This window comes from Oryza glaberrima, chromosome 11 (genome assembly GCF_000147395.1).
Source record: "Oryza glaberrima chromosome 11, OglaRS2, whole genome shotgun sequence".
Lineage (NCBI taxonomy): Eukaryota > Viridiplantae > Streptophyta > Magnoliopsida > Poales > Poaceae > Oryza > Oryza glaberrima.
The window spans coordinates 12,807,255-12,828,453 of record NC_068336.1 but is presented as its reverse complement, the minus strand read 5'-3'; the positions used below and the strand labels follow the sequence as shown (position 1 = coordinate 12,828,453).

General features: G+C 40.9%; 2 protein-coding genes and 1 long non-coding RNA gene across 3 annotated transcripts; 2 read left to right on the top strand and 1 right to left on the bottom strand.

Moving 5' to 3' along the window:
* Positions 1-1,236: 1,236 nt before the first annotated feature.
* LOC127754178 (protein NRT1/ PTR FAMILY 1.2-like) lies at positions 1,237-5,336 on the top strand. Its single transcript, XM_052279654.1, has 4 exons — positions 1,237-1,318; positions 3,473-3,690; positions 3,781-4,331; positions 4,451-5,336. The coding sequence occupies exons 1-4, from the start codon at positions 1,237-1,239 to the stop codon at positions 5,334-5,336; spliced, it is 1,737 nt and encodes a 578-aa protein (XP_052135614.1).
* Positions 5,337-11,533: 6,197 nt separating this feature from the next.
* LOC127754370 (uncharacterized) lies at positions 11,534-12,824 on the bottom strand. Its single transcript, XR_008012812.1, has 2 exons — positions 12,689-12,824; positions 11,534-12,046 (listed from the first exon to the last, which is right to left on the bottom strand). It is a non-coding gene; the product is annotated as an uncharacterized LOC127754370 (long non-coding RNA).
* A 1,253-nt stretch (positions 12,825-14,077) lies between these two features.
* Positions 14,078-15,416, top strand: LOC127755687 (extensin-like). The gene is made up of 3 exons (XM_052281366.1): positions 14,078-14,230; positions 14,339-15,103; positions 15,237-15,416. The coding sequence occupies exons 1-3, from the start codon at positions 14,078-14,080 to the stop codon at positions 15,414-15,416; spliced, it is 1,098 nt and encodes a 365-aa protein (XP_052137326.1).
* The last annotated feature ends 5,783 nt before the right edge of the window (positions 15,417-21,199 follow it).

Here is a 21,199-nt window from a genome sequence, read left to right as displayed (position 1 = left end):
TGGTCAAGCATGTGGCAGCGTGCTGACGAGGAGAGGAATAAGAATAGGGAAGGGAGGAGGTGCTGGCAGCTGCAGCTCCCACTCCACTCGGGCTACCAAGCATCACAGCGGTTTTGGGAATAAGAGCACACGTACGCACTTTACCACCAAATACCCTCCGCATGTACGTACCAGCTACTTTTTTTTTTGTTAAATCCCAGGAAAATGTGAGCGCATATGCATGATATGCATGATCTATAGCAAGAACCCTAACTAGCAAAGATGGACTAATTTGGCACTATAGAAGCCCAACAGATCAATAAACATTGTACTGATGCAGAATTAAAAAAATGTTTTCTTGAAAGTTCATAATTTTTGTTGCTTTAAATTTTATTAAATTCTTAATGGTGTTGCAGCTCCGAGTTAGTAAGGTCTATCAAATTGTCCAGTTGAATAGTCAATGCTTATTGCAAATTCGATTTCAGAAAGGTGCATCCAAAAGGAGTAAGTGACAAAATTCTTCTAGAACAATCCTCACCAAATTTTCAAGGAAGTATCCTTTTAATGCACCCCACAAATGAAAGTGGATATGATCCATACATAACAAGCCTGCCTATTTGTTTAAATAAGTTTTTGGTCAAATTAATCTTTCACACGACAAGCTGAGTATTTGGAAAATATTACATCTTACAAAAATTTTGACATGGTGCAAATACATACCTATATATTGCACAATTGGTATTCCGTCGGGATATATATGTTATAAAATGATACTGCCTAATATATTGATACCAAATGGATCATTTGCTAGTATCAATATTCATCCACCTCAAATTCCTCTTGCGGAAAGTAATAACTACAGCACTGTAATATATGTATCTCACTTTTATGTTTATGAATGAAATTTCTCTATTTATCTCAGTGCATGTTTTGGATAAAGCATAAGGTGTGAAACTGGTCCAAGGATTTATGACTTTTATTTATTAATATGGTTGTGTACATTTTGAAGGACTTTCGGTGCATTTCCTTTTTGGCTATATGCGGCACTGGTTTCAGTTTCTTTCTAAATCAGGCATCCCATGGTTTCAGGGACATCTGGCTCCCCCTATATAAGAAAGCATATCTCACAAGAAACCACATCTCAGATGATACTGAATTCTTTCTTGCTATTTTGAAACATTGCTGCTTTCAGGGGAACAAATTCTCTTCTGTAGGTGTGGTGATCCTCTATCTCTCGTACTGCCCTGGGTTTTGCTTATGATGGAAGGTCATAGCAATGAACTGGGACGGGCCAACACCTTGAAGAAAGGAGGTCTTCGACCAATCCCGGTCATCATCGGTAATGTTTTTGGCTTTAGTACATTGAGGTAGCATGGAAATGACATTCAAATGGAAAATGTTAACCAGAAAAACTGTTCAATTTTTCAATTTAAAATTGAACAGTTTTGCTGGCAACAAATGTTCACAAATTGCACAACAACAAAAAAGAAATTTCATTGAAAGAATTTTTATTTTCATGTATTCTACAGTTCTAATCATTATGGGTCTCCTAACATAAGAATAGAAGCAACCAGGATATAGCATGTTGTTGAATTTGTTTCAATACTAAAATATTTCCCTTCAAGCAATAGAGCTTCATCAGATCTTTCACATATCTATCTATCTATCTATCTATCTATCTACTTCCTCCATAGTTCCATTTTTTATGGTTTATTTTTAATTTAGAAAGTCAAATTTGAAATATTTTGACCGATAATTAGTTAGCATACAAGTACATTCAGTGTATAAAATTTATAGTTCAAAGTACTTCACACAATATTGGTATCAGTAGCTATAAGAATGATGCATATTTTATAAGAAATTAATGGACAACATTTTGTCCTAAATACTTTCTAAAAGGTATATGAGGGGACATCGAAAAGGCTAACGGGCGATCGATCGCCTTGAGCGATCAGCCCCCCTCCTCCACGTCGTTTTCTTTTTTGGCACCGTATTACTTTCCTATTTTTAGTAAATTTATGCACCTGAAATTTGTACACCTCAAGCTTATATATCCGATTCAAATTTGAATTTGAATTCAAATATTTTTTTTAATATAGTATTTATATACATCTAAAATTTATACACCTAAAGTTTATAGACCCAAAGTTCATAAGTCAAAAGTTTGCATACCTGATTCAAATTTAAATTTAAGTTCAAATATTAGTTTAGAGACCCAAAGTTTATAAGTCAAAAGATTACATTCCCATTTCAAATTTGAATTTGAATTTGAATTCAAATATTTTTTATAGATAGTATTTCTATACATCTAAAGTTTATACACCTAAAGTTTATAAACCCAAAGTTTATAAGTCAAAAGTTTACATACCCTATTCAAATTTAAATTTGAATTCAAATATTAGTTTATAGACCCAAAGTTTATAAGTCAAAAGTTTACATACCCATTTCAAAATTGAATTTGAATTCAAATTTTTTTATATATACATAATTTTTTCCAGCTTTGTTTTTTTACTTTTTAAAAATTTATGGTGTAGTTGGAAGAGAAGAAGGAGAGGAGGAAGGGGGAGAGGAGCGTATAGGGGGGATAGTGGGTGATCGATCCAAACGATCGATCGCCCATTAGCCACACACAGGGGACATCCCCGTGATTAGAATCCACTCCCTTAATTTAGACCATTAGTTTTATATTTCCAAACAAAACTAGGCCCACCCACCTTTCACACATCCCCTCCCATGTATGCATATGGTTCTCTCCCAGCTCGTCCCATGCATGCACGCACACCCCTTATGTTCTTAGGGCACACTCCTCCCACCCCCACCTAAATGCCTCCATCTCCCGGACTCATATATGCTGCCTTTGTCAGAGAAATGGCAACTTCGAAGCACTCACTGTCCATATGAATTGGAAGTGATTTTTACCTCATCATGACTTGCAAATGAATCTTCTCATTTTCTATTGTGTGCTTATCAATCTATCTCTACAGCCAATATAAGGTGTTTGTTTTTTGGACCAACGATTCCTAATACGAAATCCCATGCTAGTGCTCAAGCCATTGGCTACTATATAAGTGTAAAATCACAATCTTGTGAATCATCTTGCAGTGGTTACATAGTATTGTTCATGTTTGTTGTGACTTGCATCAGCCGGTTCTTCGTTTAGCTCATAGTTCTTTGTATGTTTTATCGATGTGAATAAGCATACAAACATATTTGATTCAAGGGACAATCGAATCTACTGGGCCGATTCCTGGCAAATCAATGAGGCTAAATCCTAATATTTATTTATTTATCTTGACAGTATATTTTTTAGATGTGCCCCATAATTGTTCCTAGCTAAGAACTTGTCTATCATGTAGATCTCTCAAGTATGTCAAAACCTTTTTTATTATTCTGAGTTTTGTGCTTTCAAGTAGTATGGTTGGAATTTGACTATTTTCTGAGAAAATATTTGAATCGTATATAGAAACTCACCTTTTTTTCAATTTTATTTCAGCAAATGAAGTATCTGAACGAATTGTGAGCGCATCAGTTACTGCAAACCTTATTATCTACCTTACAACAAAGTATCACCTCGGTGCTGCAAGTAGTGCAATCATCATCTTTGTGTATCAAGCAGCTGCAAATTTTTTGCCTGTGTGTGGTGCAATTGTGTCTGATGCACTATTGGGTCGTTACCTGATGGTTACATTAACATTGTTCTCCTGCACAACTGTAAGAATACTACACAATTTTATTCAATAATGTTCATGCTATCATACAGAGGAATCACATTGCTTAGCTTTTTTTTGGTGATTAATGCAGGGGACTTTTATTCTATTCCTAACATCACTAATTCCAAAATTAACACCCCCAGATTGTGGTCTTTCAAATCAAGGTTGTACTTCACCATCTCCACTACAACTGTTTGTTCTGTGTGCCTCTCTTGGTTTCATGTCGCTCGGAGCGAGTGGTGTTCGCCCCTGCTGTCTTGCCTTTGCTGAGGATCAGATTGCTCATTGGGACGAAGCCCAAAAGGACCGTGCACTCCGTGGTTTGTTCAGCTGGTACTATGTATCGGTCGGCTTCGCGCAGATAGTGGCTGTTACCATCCTCGTCTACTTTCAAGATCAGGTGGGTTGGAAGGTTGGGTTTGGGATTTCAGCCGCCGTTATGCTATCCATCACACTTGTGAACTTGGCAGCATCACCCTTCTATGTGAAGATGAAGCCACAGAGGAGTATATGGATCAGCTTACTGCAAGTGGTTGTTGTGTCTCTTAAGAACCGCCACCTGGTACTTCCGAAGACATATCAGAGTGCTCAGTTCCATAATGCCTCGGGATTAAGAGAGCTAGTTCCATCTGAAAAAATGAGGTAATTTATTGCTAGTTACTACCATTTGCATATCACACACACTAGAAAACCATTTTCAAGTCATGTTTGTCTATCTGCCAACTTATTTTCCTCTCTGCTAAATCAATTTATTTATCCAGATTCTTGAACAAAGCATGCATTCTGAGATACCATGCAACCAATGTGAGCGATGGAGCAGGCAGAACTAACTCATGGAACATCTGTACCGTGGAGCAAGTGGAGAACCTCAAATCTGCACTCAGCGTGATACCGATGTGGTCAGCAATGATAATGACCTTCCTGATACAAAGCTCATCCTTCGGGGTACTACAAGCAGCCACCATGGACCGGCGAGTTGGCACAAAAAAGTTCCAACTACCGGCGGGCTCTATCTCAATCTTTGAGATCATAACCTTCACGATATGGTCAGGCTGCTATGACCGGTACATTGTGCCATTTCTTAGAAGAATCACAGGTAGGCAGCAGGTGCTAACCCTTAAGCAACGGATGGGCATTGGTGTGTCCTTGTCCATTGCATCCATGCTTGTGGCATCAGCAGTGGAGACATACAGAAGGAAGGTTGCGGTTAAGGGAGGCTTGCGGCACGATGCTAAGGGAACATTGGAAATGTCTGTGCTGTGGCTGGCACCTCAGTATGTCATAATAGGCCTCGCAGGCGCATTTAGCTCCATTGGGCAGATTGAATTCTATTATGCAGTGCTTCCCAAGTCCATGGGGAGCTTTGTGCTAGCATTGCTCTTCTTCGGTGCTGGTGTCGCAAGCATCATTGCAACATTAGTGATCAAGGCCATCAACCTGATCACCGGTAGAAATGGCATGGCACCATGGCTGTCCAATAACCTAAATGAGGGTCACTATAACTATTACTACTTCCTTCTTGCTGTCCTTGGTGCCATTGACCTGATCTATTTCATAGTTTGCTCTTATGTTTTCGACGAAAGGACACAAAACATGTCCCTGGAAACTAGTGGTGATGCAAAAGAGATGGTAGAGTTTCAAGGCTAGCTCAAGCAATGGTAGTGCAAATTAGTGCAAAATATAAGATGTGGCTTAGTTGTTCTTGGTATGTTTTATGTAAATGCTTGAACCTTTGTATTTCATCAATGTTATATGCTATATAATTCGGAGCCCTCTAAGCTTTGCTCTATTGTAACTATGGTTAATTAAAGTTTCAACAATGACTCGGTTCTAGTGATGCATATGCAGAACAAGGTAGCATGTAGAATACAAATAACAAAATATCCTCAAAATGCATGTTCAGTGTTGAACATATAAATGAACTGAAGTATCAATTTATATGTGATAATACTACATATGTTTCTGGAATAGAGCTGAACAGTACTAGTATAGAACAAACAGCCAGTACAAAATGGCTTCACTACTAGTTATTGAACTTGCACATATCATGCGATGAATCAGTAGTGGTACTCATATTTTGGAAACGAAAACAAAACTACAATAACAATATTACCATCGCCGCCACTGTAACACTGCATGCTGTCCTTCTAGGTCATCACCGTGCTATCGTGCTCTCCTCCCATGGTCATTGCTATTGTACCGCTATGGCTGCTGCCACATTTAGTAAAGAGGACTACTGCAGCCCGGGATTACATCAAAATGGCGTAGCACGACTGCATCTCGCGACTTCCTCTCACACTAAGTACGTGTGCGAGTCGCGAGTATCTTATCTCTCCTCGATTGCACCGGCCGCTTCCCTCGTGGTATCATATGACACAGCGACAGAACAAGCAGTTAGTCTGGCTACTTCGAGCATCAAGTTGCCCGATCTGAACATGAGGTGCACCGCCACATCAAGCAGATCATTGAGGACATGGTGCACGACGAGTCTAGTTGAGTCCCTATCTCCGCTATGTCGCCATCGTGAACAACCACTTGTTGTCACGTCCTAAAACGACCCTAAAAATATATCCTTAAAATTATGCCTAGAATAATTAAAATCCAAGTGAAAGCCTCCAAAATTAAAATGTGCAAAGTTAAAAGTCAAATAAGGCTTGGAGGATTTTTTATATTTCCTAAAAGCCTAAAATGTGTAAATAAATTTTAGTGGAATTTTCAGAGCACAAATAATAATTATCAAGAAATAAACAAAGTTGAAAAGGTTTTATAAAAAGAAAAAACCCTAAAACCATCCTTCCCTCTCTCTGGGACGAATCCGGCCCATCTCCCTCCTCCTCTCTCTTCCCCCGTGGCCCACTCGGGCCTCCCCCATGCGTGCGCCGCCGACGGGTGGGGCCCACCCGTCATCCCCCTCCTCCCGCCGCTCCCTCCGCCCACGCCTAGCGCCGCCGCCGCCAAATCCGCCGTGCCCAGCCGCTCCCGTTCAAAATTGAATGGGGGAATTATTCCCCCTATTCCCTCTCCCTTTCCTCCCAATTTTCCCTCTCTCTCTCCCTCGGATTCACTTGGAAGCCCTCCCCTAATCCCGCCGGCGCCATTAATGGCGGCCGGGTCTCCCACGCCGGTTTCCTTCCCCTTCGGCCGCCCTCTCTCGCTCCTAACCCTATATAAACCCTCCCCGAGCTCCGCACCACCGTTTCCGCCACTCGCCGTGTGGACACCCCGAGTATTATACCATCCAGTATCCAACGCGAACACCACATACTATTGGATAAGAGGGATCCATACATGCATAAATAGCCACTCATCCTTAATGTGTCCATGATCACGGTTGACAACCTTCTGTTATAATAACCAGAATGCCGAGTAGTGAACACAAGAGATAATCATAAGATAGCTTGCCAGTCTACTCCGTCATATGCCCGTCAACCATTCGAAGGTGGCGACCAAAAGCATACCCCAGTGACTCGATCCAAAGCACTATCCTGGATTATCTCAAGCGATCAAAACCCGTTACTCATGATTAGCTAGTCCCCAGGAATGCGACTAGCCTCACACTTTCATCGCAAGCAATTAATAAACATAGCATGTACCATGATAGGGTTAAAGTGCAGCGAGGTACATGACACAAAATAGGGTCCGAGGTCCCAACATTCAACACATAAATATAGCAGTGGAAGTCTCAATTAGAGTTCATAAGCAAAAGATAAAACCGGTGGTGCCTCAACCCCACTAGGGTAAACCAACCGGGCAAGAGCCAAGCTGCAAGAGATCACTCATTGCCCTCGCCGCCCTCGGCAGAGCAATGACCACACAAGAAACATAACTCATAACCGGAATCCTCTCCTGAAATTGCAGACACCGGTTTAAGTACAAGATTGTACTCGCAAGTCTTACCCAAAATTATATATATATATATATATATATATATATATATATATATATATATATATATATATATATATATATATATATATATATATATATATATAAGGGAGAAAGAAGTATGCAAACTTTCTAGCCTATAGTGGGTCTCTAGGTTCAACATTTGCATAAAGCTAATTTTATTGAGCAATTAATGAGTAAAATAAGCAAGGACAAGTAAATCTAGCATCATTTTAATTTATGGACAGCAAGTATATAATTCTGAAATGTATAAGCAAATGAGCCCAAAACGGCGCTCTCATCATCAACCATGGACTACCAAAGTCCATGCCAACATGGCACAACATGCCAACACCACCATCAAACATAATCCCATCCATAATAATCCACATTTGATGCTAACATAACTGACTAACACATCAAGCATTGTCCATAACCGAGGACGCGACTATTCGAATAGATTATACTCTGATCAGAGGTTTACAACTGGACCCACACAAAATGAACAAAGATCAAATGCTACACACCCCGTCGAGTGCGGTACACAAGTGATTCAAGCTCATTACATGCCCTTTCTTAGCCCTACCCAACCACCTATACCACGCTGGGGTTCCCGACGACTCAAGTCACGTGCGTGCGTGATGTGACCAAGGCGGGCGCGCCACGTGGGAGACACCCCCGGCCAACATAGGCACCCGAGGCCCTCCAAAGGTCTACCTGCCCTCACGTCTCTCCAACGTGGTATAAATGATCATAGTAGAACTAGTAAAGGACAAGCCGGTCCCAAATAAGGCATGTGGTAAGTACGAAGGGTGCTTGAATAAATGTCAAAATGTTCGGTCCTTAACGACCTAGACGGGGCTACTTGCATCAGGGGAAACCCACCTCCCATCATCGCCCTATCACCCGTCCAAGTCCAACATATTTCATCAACCATTATTTAGTGTAAGTGCTCAAGTTTTATACCCCATAATGCAAGTTGTCTATATACCACAATTAATAGCACTGTCCATCCCTATAGTTCTATTAGCACTAAGCATGGCTAAGTATTAATGAATAAGACATCCCAAGTAATCCCAACCAGTGGTCATAGGGTATAAGGAGAGCAATATCACAAGAACTAAATGCATAAATAGGTTCTACCCATACACCATAAACCAACAATATTAATATCTAGGCAATGCATGCATATATATATACGTATAGATTGCAACCAAATTATTTATTTTGAAAAAGCATAGGTTCTATATGCTTAGGTGCTTGCCTTGCTGCTGAGGATAGTCACTATCCTCCTCTGGATATGGCTCGTTACTCTCTGGATTCTCCGAATCTACCGATAAGAGGCAAATATGCAAATAAGATTCAAATAAACATGCATATGCAACATGCTCTATAAATCATGGCCTAATTACAGTAGGTAGAGAGTACGATAAACTGGTTTTAGAAAACAAGAATCATCTCATTTACATTTGTGGTTTGATAGATATAAAAATAACAAGCCATATACACTGAAAATGGCATTTCTGTAATTACATATGAACTACCCTAGGTCATATGAAATGCTGACATTTTCTAGTTAGATTTCACAAGTGCTATCATTTTTAATTCAAAGATCATAACCCACTGGTTCTAACAAAACTTGGCTCCCTACATTTGGAGTTAAAATATTTAGTTATGAATTTTACAACTTTAATAAAAAGAGGATTACTTAATCGTTTTAGACCTACTTTAGGAGGTAGTTTTGTCAAAATCTTTTCCACAGAAGTGAAGAGTACCATTTTACAAGTTCAACAAAATTAGTTTATATGTTTATCATATTCCAATATTTACTTATGCATTGTCCAAGATCTAGACTACTAAAATGATACCTAGATCCATTCACAATTTTAGAGGAAAACCAGTACAGAAGTTAGCCATTTTCATTTTACAACATTGTAGATCACGTTTCTATTAATCCATAGAAATTTGGTTCAGCTCAAACGGAGTTCAGATGAATTTTCTACACATTTTTGAAGTTAGTACAATTTCAGCACATGTTGAAAACAGTTTTCCATTAAGAACTTCCTGGATATTACAGAGCGGTCAAGGCTAGAGTGTTATGTGTCTTGGTCTGTTTTTTTTTTTTGGAAAGAACCCTCAAGTCTAGCTAATTCACCGATGAGGTCCCTGGCTCGAGCTCACGGGGCGGCAGCCATTGGCTGGGCTCAGTCTAGAGCCTGCCGGCGGCGAACGGAGGCTCGGATGGGGTCGAGTTCAACAGAGAGAAACTGTAGAGGAGGTCCATGCGAACACGTAGGTGTCCGCGCTGATGAAAGAGGTGGTCTGTAGCTCGCGAAAAACAAGCTACAGCGGCGGTGGTTCTTGGTATGCGCATGCATGTCGAGCTACAGCTCGGAATGGGCTATATGGGTGCATGCATGGGGTGTTCAGGGGTATGCAGTGTCTCACCGTGCAGCTGAAAGGGGTCGGAGAGGTCCAGGAAGCAGCGACGGCGTTGGAGATGCCCGGCAACACAACGAACACGATGACGACCCGAGAACGACTAGATCTGGCCATAAAAATCCCAAATAAACGTTTGAATGAGCTAGAACATTGCCTGCAGAGTCTTTTGGCCAATGTAAAGGATATACATGCTTCAAAGTAACCAACCGAAACTCCTTCATCAATCTTTGTCACTTCTCATTATAAACCGTTAATGTATCATTCTTGCATTTATATTCTCCTGCCAATTGACTGATCACCAGCAAAGAATCCCCCATGATTTCAATAGCATCGGCTTCAACTTCCTTGAGTAATTGTAACCCTTTGAGCATTGCCTCACACTCAGCTTGGTTATTAGTCGCATAAGGTTTAATAGTATAAGCAAACTCAAAACATGCCCCCCTATGGGAAATTAGAACTAAGCCGATACCACAACCATCAGTACACACCGATCCATCAAAGAATAAAGTCCATGGCACAATCTTAACCGAGCCGATTGAATCATCACGATGTTCCACAATAAAATTGGCTATAGCATGTCCCTTAATTGCGTTTGGCGACTCATACCGAAGATCAAACTCAGTTAAAGAGAATATCCACTTTCCAACCCTTCCTTTCAAAATTAGAGCCGATAACATGTATTTGACAACATCAGCCTTGCATATGACAGTACACTCGTTGGATAGTAGATAATGCCTCAACCTTGTACACGAAAAATACAGACACGGGCATAACTTCTCCATAGGGAAATATTTAGTTTCAGCATCCAAGAGCCGACAACTAGGATAAAATACAACTCGTTCTTTTCCATCCAACTCCTGAATCAAGACTGAGCCGATTGACTTCTCACCGGCCGATAGATATAATCTAAAAGGAATTCCTTTCTGTGGAGGGATCAAAACAGGAGGAGAGCTAAGATATCACTACAAGAAGGCCGATAGATATAATCTAAAAGGAATTCCTTTCTGTGGAGGGATCAAAACAGGAGGAGAGCTAAGACATCACTACAAGAAATCTTATGATAGATGACGCTTCATTTACGTCACAAACACATAAAATTTCGTCACATTTCGTAATCTGTGACGCTCGCGTGACGAAAATTTATTCGTCACCTATCATGCGTCTCTAATGGCATTCTATGACGAAACCTTATTTTTCCGTCATTAATCTAGTGACGATCCTTCTGTCGTCATAACTTTGTGACGCTCATATTCGTCATTATCTAGCCTAAAAAACGTCACACACTAAGCCTGGATGACTATGAAGTTGCCATGTAGGACAACAAACGTCATAAAATCGTAGTACATTGCCACGTGGAGTTGACATGGCATGTTAATTGTGACAACCTGAATCGTCATGAAATTTCTTATGGGCTGTTAAAGGTCCATGAATGGAGCAATCTGTTTATGGGCTAAGCATATAAACTCATTTCAGCCCATTACAAAAGCCCATATAAGCTCAAGATATAACAACCCATATATCATAATACATAAAGGCCCAATTATCATTCAATATAGCACAAGTCCATTTATCATCCCAAACACATACAGGTAAAGCCCAATCACATACAATCAAAGCCCATTCACATGTAACCTCACATCAGTACATACCATAGCAAAATAAATCCAGCTACAATTGCAAACTAGGTTCAATTCCACCATATCCTAGATATCAAAATAAGGTCCTAGCCTCCTAGGTTAACTTAACAAATGCAGCCACAAGAGCAAACTAGATTCACTAAGTCCACACTGGTCCACCCACAAATAACTCAGCAAAAAAAAAAAAAATCAATGTCCAACTCAGTAGTCCTCCTAGGCATATGTGAGACAACAAAATTTAGTGTAAGATGATTTGAGCAGATGGGGTGCTCTGCAAATCCAAAAGGACACACAAAACAGGATCAAAACTGAAGGATCATAGGTAGAGCTACCTTATATTGTCTCCAAGATTCCAAAGAGTAGTCCATCAATATACTCCTATGTATTAGCTAGCTGAATGCAGTAGGGCACATGATTAAATTAAAGTAAATAAATATGACATGTCGATCAAAGAAAAAACCATCAGCATAACCATGAAGCTGAGGTAAAATCTGAAAAGTAAATTACAACGAGAGGACCCATTTTAATACATAACTAGCAAGTACCCGTGGCTTTGCCGCACGGAACGGTACTGCCATTTGGACCTATTGAGTATCGAGCTGATGTGATTTGCAATTTTGCATATTGATCGAGATCGGAATAAATGCAAGTGCATTAGATCAACTATCACATTCAGCACTTATAAATTGAAATATGTCGTATACCCAAATATGTCCCAGGAATAATAATACTACTAATCTACCCAAATGTCTAAGGAATAATACTACTAATCTACCCAAATGTCTCAGGAAAAATACTACTAATCTGTTGTTCACACATAAGTGAAGAATCAGAGAACTTCACTGAACTTGGAATTGTCAATTTATGAATACTCAGATTTTGGTCGAGACAACCCTATTTCAACTTGTCAGTATCTTGAAACCATGGTGCTCCATGATGGTATGGACCAATTGACAAATAGAAATGTTAAAGTGAAAATTTATCAATTTAACGAATATTGCTGCTCATATTTGGAAATAGGACAGTAGTTCATACCTTCAGAGCTTTTGATAGAGCTCCATCTGAATGACACAGACATACTTATGGATCTAGTTACTGGACCAGTGTTTTTTTGTCCATACACATATAATGGAACTATTTTATATATACACCGAAAGAAGTACTCTTGAACAGATATATGAAGTGAACTGTTGCTTTTCTCCATGCACATTAATGGAGCTGTTATACCCTTTGCTTGAACAAAAAATGTTCAGTGTTTTCTTCATCATTTTGCTGCAATAATAAGAGCTGGAAGTTAAATAAAGGTTATTGATATACAAACATTTAAATGAACATTATGTATTAATTGTAAAGCATTGAAAGCAAGAGCTCACATAGTTAAGACACCTACCATTTTTATATAGTAAATATTCATAGAAACAAAGATAGCAACTGGGAGGTTATGCAAAATCAAGGCATATTAGCACATCATTTATAGCATAATGCTTATACATATAAAATTGGACAACTCCTGGACTCCATACATGCATATTACAGTAGTACACAAAATCTTATGTCAAGCTGACAGATTTTGGTATTATGCCTTGCCGCTGTAACTTCCAACAAATTATTTAGAACAAAGCTAAGATTTTGTATCTAAGATATATTACTCTGCAATCAAATTTCGACTTTACATGAACATCATAACTTCTTTCTAAAACAGGATTAAGGTAAATAAAAGCGTCTTTTTGGGATTTAGTCTACACACTGACATAATTGTAATCTTGTTGTAGTATGTATATGTACCTAGATCTATCAAGGGAATCACTACTTACCAAGGAACCTATTATCCAGTAATATCTTTGATTTGTCAATTTTAAATAAATAAATAAATTAGTTATATGAATAGGTAATAATAAGTTCTAGCTCAAGAGTTCTGCAATATTACATAGCACATCATAGTTTTAGACTCATTCATACTTATATTAAAATACTTAGATCTGTAAAATAGACATCAGTAGATTGCTAAGACTACAAGCTTCAGTTGGTTTGAAATGCAAAGATTTAAGAGCTACAGAGCAAAGGGGTTTCGAAATTATACAAGTTCGACAGCTAAAACTTGGCTCTAATCACTAATCAGCAGAGCAAAAGCGGCATAATTCTCCATATCATACCACAATATGTTTACCTAAATAAGGATGTCATACTCCATAATCCGGCAATTAGCTACCTATCAGAACGGCAGACTGAACTACAGCTAGGCAGCTAGCTAAGTACAGCTAAACTACAACTAAGATCGATATACTTGTATCTTAGAAGGATTCATTCTTATTATCGTTCTTGGAATGCTTTGCTCTGTCAATGCGAATTTCTTCTTCTTGTCACTACGCCAGATCCTCACACCTTTGACGGCATATCTGTGACGGGCATAAGTGTTGGTCAGTGATGAGGGTCACCTTTGATGGGTCCTACGGGATACCGTCATCAGTGAGCCATCCGGTTGCGGGCCGTCACAGGCATCTAGTCACCTGTGATGGATCGAGAATGGAACCCGTCAGAGGTGTCCCTTTGACGGGTTCCATTCTCGGCCTGTCACAGGTGACTAGATACCAGTGACGGGTGTTAAGTCTGCAACCCGTCAAAGATGAGATAGCTCATCTCTAACGAGTTATCACCTTGCACCCGTCATAGATGACTTAAAAAAAGCTTCAAAATCCCCCCCATCCCCGTACCCACCACCCCAGCACCACTCATCTTCCTCCCTCTCATCTTACTCCTCTCATCTCCCTCACCAGCCGCCTCCTCCCCCAGTTCCCGGTTGCCGCCTCCACCCCACCACCCGTCGCCGTCTTCATCCTTAATAGCCGGCATCCGCGGCCACCTCCTCCGCCTCCCGACGGTGTCCGCGGCAACCTCCGCCTCCCGACTGCCGACCGCCGACTACCGGATCTGGCGTACGGGACGCGGATCCAGCCACAAGGCCTTTCCCCGACCCCCGGCCGCCGGATCTGGTGGGCCTATGGGTCGCGGACCTCTCTCCCACCGCCGACCGGACCACGGCCTCTAACCTACCGCCGACCGCCTTCTCCTCCACCACCGGACTGCCGGCCACCGGATCTGGTGGGCCTACGGGTCGCGGACTTCTCCCCCACCGCCGACCAAACTGCGGCCTCTCCCCCACCGCCGACAGCCTTCTCCTTCGCCACCGGATCTGCTGGCGCCGGATCCACGTCCACGACACCGCAGCCACCTGACTGCCGGCTGCCAGATCTGTCCGCCAGGAAGCCGGATCCGACTGCCGACGCCTGCCCCCGCCTCCCAGCTACCAACACCACCGACGCCTCCCTCACCTCCGCCACCGACCGTCGTCCCTCAGCTGCTAGACATCGGATCCGGCCTCCACGAAGCCGGGGACGCACAGATCTAACCGCCAGGTACCGCCTCCTCCATCCCCACCCACCGGCCACCTCGGTGAGGTTTCTTCTCCTTGTTGTTTTTTTTTTACTTAAATCTTCTTCTTGTTGTTGTTGTTGTTGATTTGAGGTGTTTGGTTTGCTCTAATGGTGGTTTCTTGATTCTTGATTTCTGTTTGGTGGTGGAGCAGCAGAGGAGTGCCTCTTCGAGGTCCTCCACCACCTCCCCAGCGGCCGCGAGCGCGGCGCTTCCGCCTGCGTCTGCAGCATCCGAGCTTCTGCTCAACCAGGCCACCGCGACGCGGACCTCGGCGTCCCTACCCGACCTCGCCCAGGAGTTCGTCATGGATGAGGACGATGATAAACTCTAGGTGTCGGCCAGTGTGCCCCTTCTATGAATGATATGATATTGTTGTATGATGATTGATAAATTCTTTGGCATCCCCTTTTGTGAATGATTGCTATGTGTGATATATCAGTTTGAAGTTTTTGTGATGGTGATGAATGCGCATGTGATGAGCAAAGCAGCGGTGACAGCGAACACCACCATGGCAGCTTGCGCTAATTTTCTTGCTAGGGTTTTCACACCTGTGACGGGTTGTAATCTAAACATCACTGACGGCTCAAAAACTAATGGGCGTTTGAGATAATAGTTACCTGTGACGGGTTCTATACGTTGCCCGTCACAGGGGCTGGTCACCACTGACAGGCCTTCACCCGTCAAAGGTGAGGAGAGTTATCATTGACCATTAATCTCTAACGAGGGGCTGAATCCGTCAGAGGTGACGGTTCAGGCCCGTCACAGCTAGCCTGAACCGGCATAGTGTGTAGACTTCCAAATTCCAACAGATACTCCTAATATCCAGATCCGCTGTATGCTTTAAGCATGTTTAGTGCCATAGTAGTTCCAGCCAGCCTCCTTGGAGAGCTGGCCGAGGAGGCAGTACTTGTGCCCAGGCTGCAGCCTCAGAACCCTACAGTACGGCACCAAACAAACACCATTAGACCAATCACCCGCGCACAATTACAATAATCACAAAAAAGATCCAAAAAAAAACAAGCAAATCCGAAGTACTTGAGCGCGTCGGGGATGACCATGCGCTTGGTCCTGTCGTACGGCGGCGGCACGCCCTCGTACGCCTTCAGCCTTGCCAGCGCCGCCTCTCCCCTGGTGTAGGCAAGGTGGCCAAGCATGTGGTGGCGCGCGTCAGATTTGAGAGAGGGAGAGGGGGTGGTGGCGGCGGGGGAATGTGGAGGGAGGAGCTAGGGAGAGAGAGCTAGGACTAGGCGGCGGCGCGGCGACGGCTGCAGACTCCCACAGCCGCGCGACGACACCTCCCGGCGGCGCGAGAATGGCTACAGGCGGCGCTCCCGACTCCCGGCCGCGTGACGACACCTCCCGGCGGCTCCCGGCAGGGCTCCCGAGTCCCGGCCGCGCATCGACGGAGGGGGTGGGACGGAGGAGGAGGCGGCGGTGCGCTGCGCGCCTGGTGGCTGGGCAGGCTACCGGAGTGGCTGGTGCGGCCTCCTCGCGTGCAGCCCGGAGGAGAGGCTGCCGCTGGAATGGCTGGATCTATGGATAGGATTGGGAGTTTGACCTTGACTTAGGGTTAGCTTTTATATATACCCGTTAATTGGGCTTCACTATAATGGGCCAAAACGTATAAAAAGTCCAGAATTAGTCCTCTATACACGAATGGTCAAACGTTGGTAAAATAACTACCGATGTTTCAAATGCAAAAATCATAAATAACAAAATTGTAGAACTCATCGATATCTACAACTATTGTATTGGTTCTTTTTACAAGTAAGTTCATTTGAATAATTCAACTTTTGAATTTTCAAAATTTAAAAACTTTGAACAGAAATTGGGGTTAATAAATAATTTCAAATAGAAAAGTCACCAAAACTAAAGTTGTACAACTCATTGAGATGCAAATTTTTTATTTTGATCATTTCTCCATCTATTTGAACAATTTAAAACTTTAAATTCAAAGTTTGAGAACTTCAAATAGATTTTGTATTAGTGAACGATTTCAACTGAAAAAGTCATCAACAACAAAGTGGTATAACTCATCAAGATCTATAACTTTTATTTGGGTCATTTCTTCATCCAACAAAGTGATTTGTAACATTATTCAGAAAATGTACATATCTCTTATATAGTTTATAAACTATAAGAGAGATATGTAAACTTTATAAACAATGTTACTATTACTTTGTTGGATGAAGAAATAACCAAAATAAAAGTTATAGATATTGATGAGTTATACAACTTTGTTGTTGATGACTTTTTTAGTTGAAATCATTTAGTATTTGAAAATGTTGTTTGAAGTTGTCATAATTTGAAATTCAAATTCAAATTACTGAAAAAAAATCATATAGCAAAATGACCAAAACAAAAGTTATAGATATTGATGAGTTATACAACTTTATTGTTGATGACATTTTCAGTTGAAATCATTTAGTATTTAAAAATGCTGTTTGAAGTTGTGATAATGTGAAATTTAAATTTTATATAGGTCAATCAAACTCATATGGAGAAATAACCAGAATAAAACAAGTAGATGTCAATAAGTTGTACAACTTTGTTTTTGACAACTTTTTCACATAAGTTCATTTAGTATGATAAAATTCAATTCGAAGTTTTAATATTTTGAAATTAATTGAAAGGAGGGAGGTAAAATGGACTTCTCGAAGAGGGAGGAGCAAAAGGGCTAGCCCATAACAGCCCTTGTTCATTCTATCTCTGTTTAAACTTTTTTTCTTTTTATTTTATTGTACCATTGTGAAGTAACACACAAAAATTCATACTAAATGAACTTATATGAAAATGTTGTCAAAAACAAAGTTGTATAACTTATTGGGATCTACCAATTTTATTTTGGTTATTTCTCCATCTGAGTTTGATTGACCTATATAATATTTGAATTTCAAATTATGACAACTTCAAACAATATTTTCAAATACTAAATGATTTCAACTGAAAAAGTCATCAACAATAAAGTTGTATAACTCATCAATATCTACAACTTTTGTTTTGGTCATTTTTCTATGCGACTCTTGTTTCAGTAATTTGAATTTGAATTTAAAATTATGACAACTTCAAATTATATTTTCAAACACTAAATGATTTCAATTGAAAATGTCATGAACATCAAAGTTGTATAACTCATCAATATATATAACTTTTATTTTTGTCATTTCTTCATCCAATAAAGTGATTTGTAACATTGTTCACAAAATGTATATATCTCTGACATATAGTTTATAAACTATAAGAGATATATGTAAATTTTGTGAACAATGTTACTATCGCTTTATCGGATGAACAAATGACTAAAATAAAAGTTATAGATATTGATGAGTCATACAACTTTCATGTTGATGAATTTTTCAGTTGAAATCATTTAGTACTTGTAAATGTTGTTTGAAGTTGTCATAATTTGAAATTCAAATTCAAACTGTTCAACACAAAGTCACATAGAAAAATGATCAAAACAAAAATTGTAGATCTTGATAAGTTATACAACTTTGTTGTTGATAATTTTTCATTTGAAATCATTTACTAGCCAAAAAGTTATTTGTATTGAGAGGAGGGAGGCAAATTGGACTTCTCAGCGAGGGAGAAACAAAAAGGTTGGGCCGGCGGCCCAAAGAGGGAGGTGGAGAAGGAGAAGCCGGCCCAATGAGTGGGCTCACGGAGGGAGAGACTAACACTTGGGCCGAAAAAGGCCCAAAGATAAAGGCAGGGATTTTAATTTGTTTTTCATTTATTTTAATAGGTTAAATGAACTTTGTGGTATTAAAATTAGTTATTGAGCTCCGAAAATTCACGGAAACTTTTAGAGAATAATTTATACCATGTAGAATATTACAAAAATATTCAAATAAGCCGATTGCACCAGGACACCTAGAAGCCGTCTTATGGATATCTTCTTCAGCCATAAAGATTTGATTATATCCCGCGTTCCCATCCATAAAACTCAAAATCTTGTTCCCTGACGCAGCATAAACCAGCTGATCGGCTACTAGCATTGGATATTCATCCTTTGGGGTAGTTTTATTCAGATCTCGGAAATCAATGCACACCCTGACCTTGCCGTTTTTCTTAATAACATGAACTATACTAGAAACCCATTCAGCATATCGGCAAGGACGAATAAAACCAGTGTCATATAACCGTTTAATCTCAGCCTTGACAGGTTCAAGCATGTCGGCTTTGCATCTCCTCGGCGGTTGTTGACGTGGCCTAATCCCTGGTTTGATAGGTAGCCGATGCTCAACAATCGATCGGCTAAGTCTAGGCATCTCATAATACTCCCAAGCGAAGCAATCTCTGAATTCTTTCAACAGCTCTATCAACTTGGTTCTAAACTCTGCAGATAAATTCTTACTAATAAATGTCGGCCTTGGTCAATCACCTGGACCTATATCAATTTCTTCCAAATCATCGGCCGACATAAAACCTTGTCCTTGTTTGTCATCGAGATCATCTACCGTGTCCTTGCTGTAGACATCTGAACCCTCCACGACGCCCTCAAAATAATAGCTTGGGTTCTCCATCTTCAATTGGCTGTATATCAGAATCGGACACTTTTAGAAAATCTCCATCCCAAACTTTTCCAGATAAACAATCAAGATCATCCATCTCCCAAAGAGCTAAATCGGCACTGGCAACATTGACTGACTTGTCGGCTGGCACAATCTCTATCTTGTCGCCTTGCCATTGAATCAAGCATTGATGCATGGTTGAAGGAATACAGCAATTAGCATGAATCCAATCCCTTCCAAGCAACAAGCTATAAGAACCCTTCCCATCAATGACAAAGAATGTTGTAGGGATAGTTTTGTTGCCGACTGTCAGCTCTACATTCAAAACTCCTTTGGTTTCTGATGGATTGCCGCCAAAGTCTTTAAGCACCATGTTTGTCTTGATGAGATCTTCAGCGTTTCTGCCTAACTTCCTGAACATAGCGTACGGGATCAAGTTCACTGCAGCCCCACCATCGACCATCATCTTGGACATCGGCTTCCCATTGACATACCCATTTATATACAATGGCTTAAGATGCCGATTCTCTGTCCCCTCTAGCTTCTCAAAAACTGCCTGCTCTGGCGACAAAATCAATTTAGCCGATTCTTCTTCAATTTCATCGATATCGGCTTGCTTGGTCCCAAACTCGGCGGGCAACGTGAAAACCATGTTGACCAAAGCAGTTACGACGCTTTTTCCTTTAGCTAACCTCTTTGCCTCATCAGCTGTGGCTTCATCGGCTACGGGAACCTGATTCTTAACACGCCACTCCTGCCTCGGCTTTGTTTTCTTCAACCGATGGTTCATTTCCTGTTCGACCTCCTGAAAGCGCTCCCTGTTCCTCAATTCTGATTCTTCGTGAAAATACCAGAAGGACACCATTGATTTTTCCTGATTTCATTGTCCTCTTGGCCACGATCTTGATTCACTGGACTCAATCTTTGATGAACAGGAACTCTTGTCTGCCTTAGCCGATTGCCCTTATTATATGATCGACTTGAGCTCTCGGCAATATCACTGCACCCAGGACAGTCTTCAATAGATGGTAGCCTCATACCTTCATTCCAACAGAATCTAAAGAACTCACAACCCCAATGAGAATCAAAGCCATCGTCATCTTCTTCATAGTGCTTCTCCTGCTGCTTATCATACTTCCTCTGATATTTGTAGATAATCTTAGCCGAATTCACCTGAAAACCCCTTGCACGGCCCCCATCGGCTGTTCGGCCAGCTGTATGCACCATATTAACAGGAAAAGGATTGCCATCAACCTTTATCAGCCTCTTAGAGTCGTCAAACTTGATTTTGCCTCCTTCAATAGCAGCTTGGATTTGCTGCCTGAAGACCTTGCAATCATTAGTCTTATGAGACCCAGAATTATGCCACTTGCAATACCTTTTCTTGCCCAATTCTTCAGCCGAGGGAATTGTGTGACCGGTAGGAAGTTGAATCTGCTTCTTTCAGAGTAGCAAGTCAAAAATTTTATCAGCCTTGGTTATATCAAAGTCATACCTCTCTTCTTTAACTGAGCTTTTTACCCATTGGCATGGTATAACCTTCTTACTCCTTACCCACTCGGCTGTAGCTATATCAGAATCATCATCCTCATCATCCGAT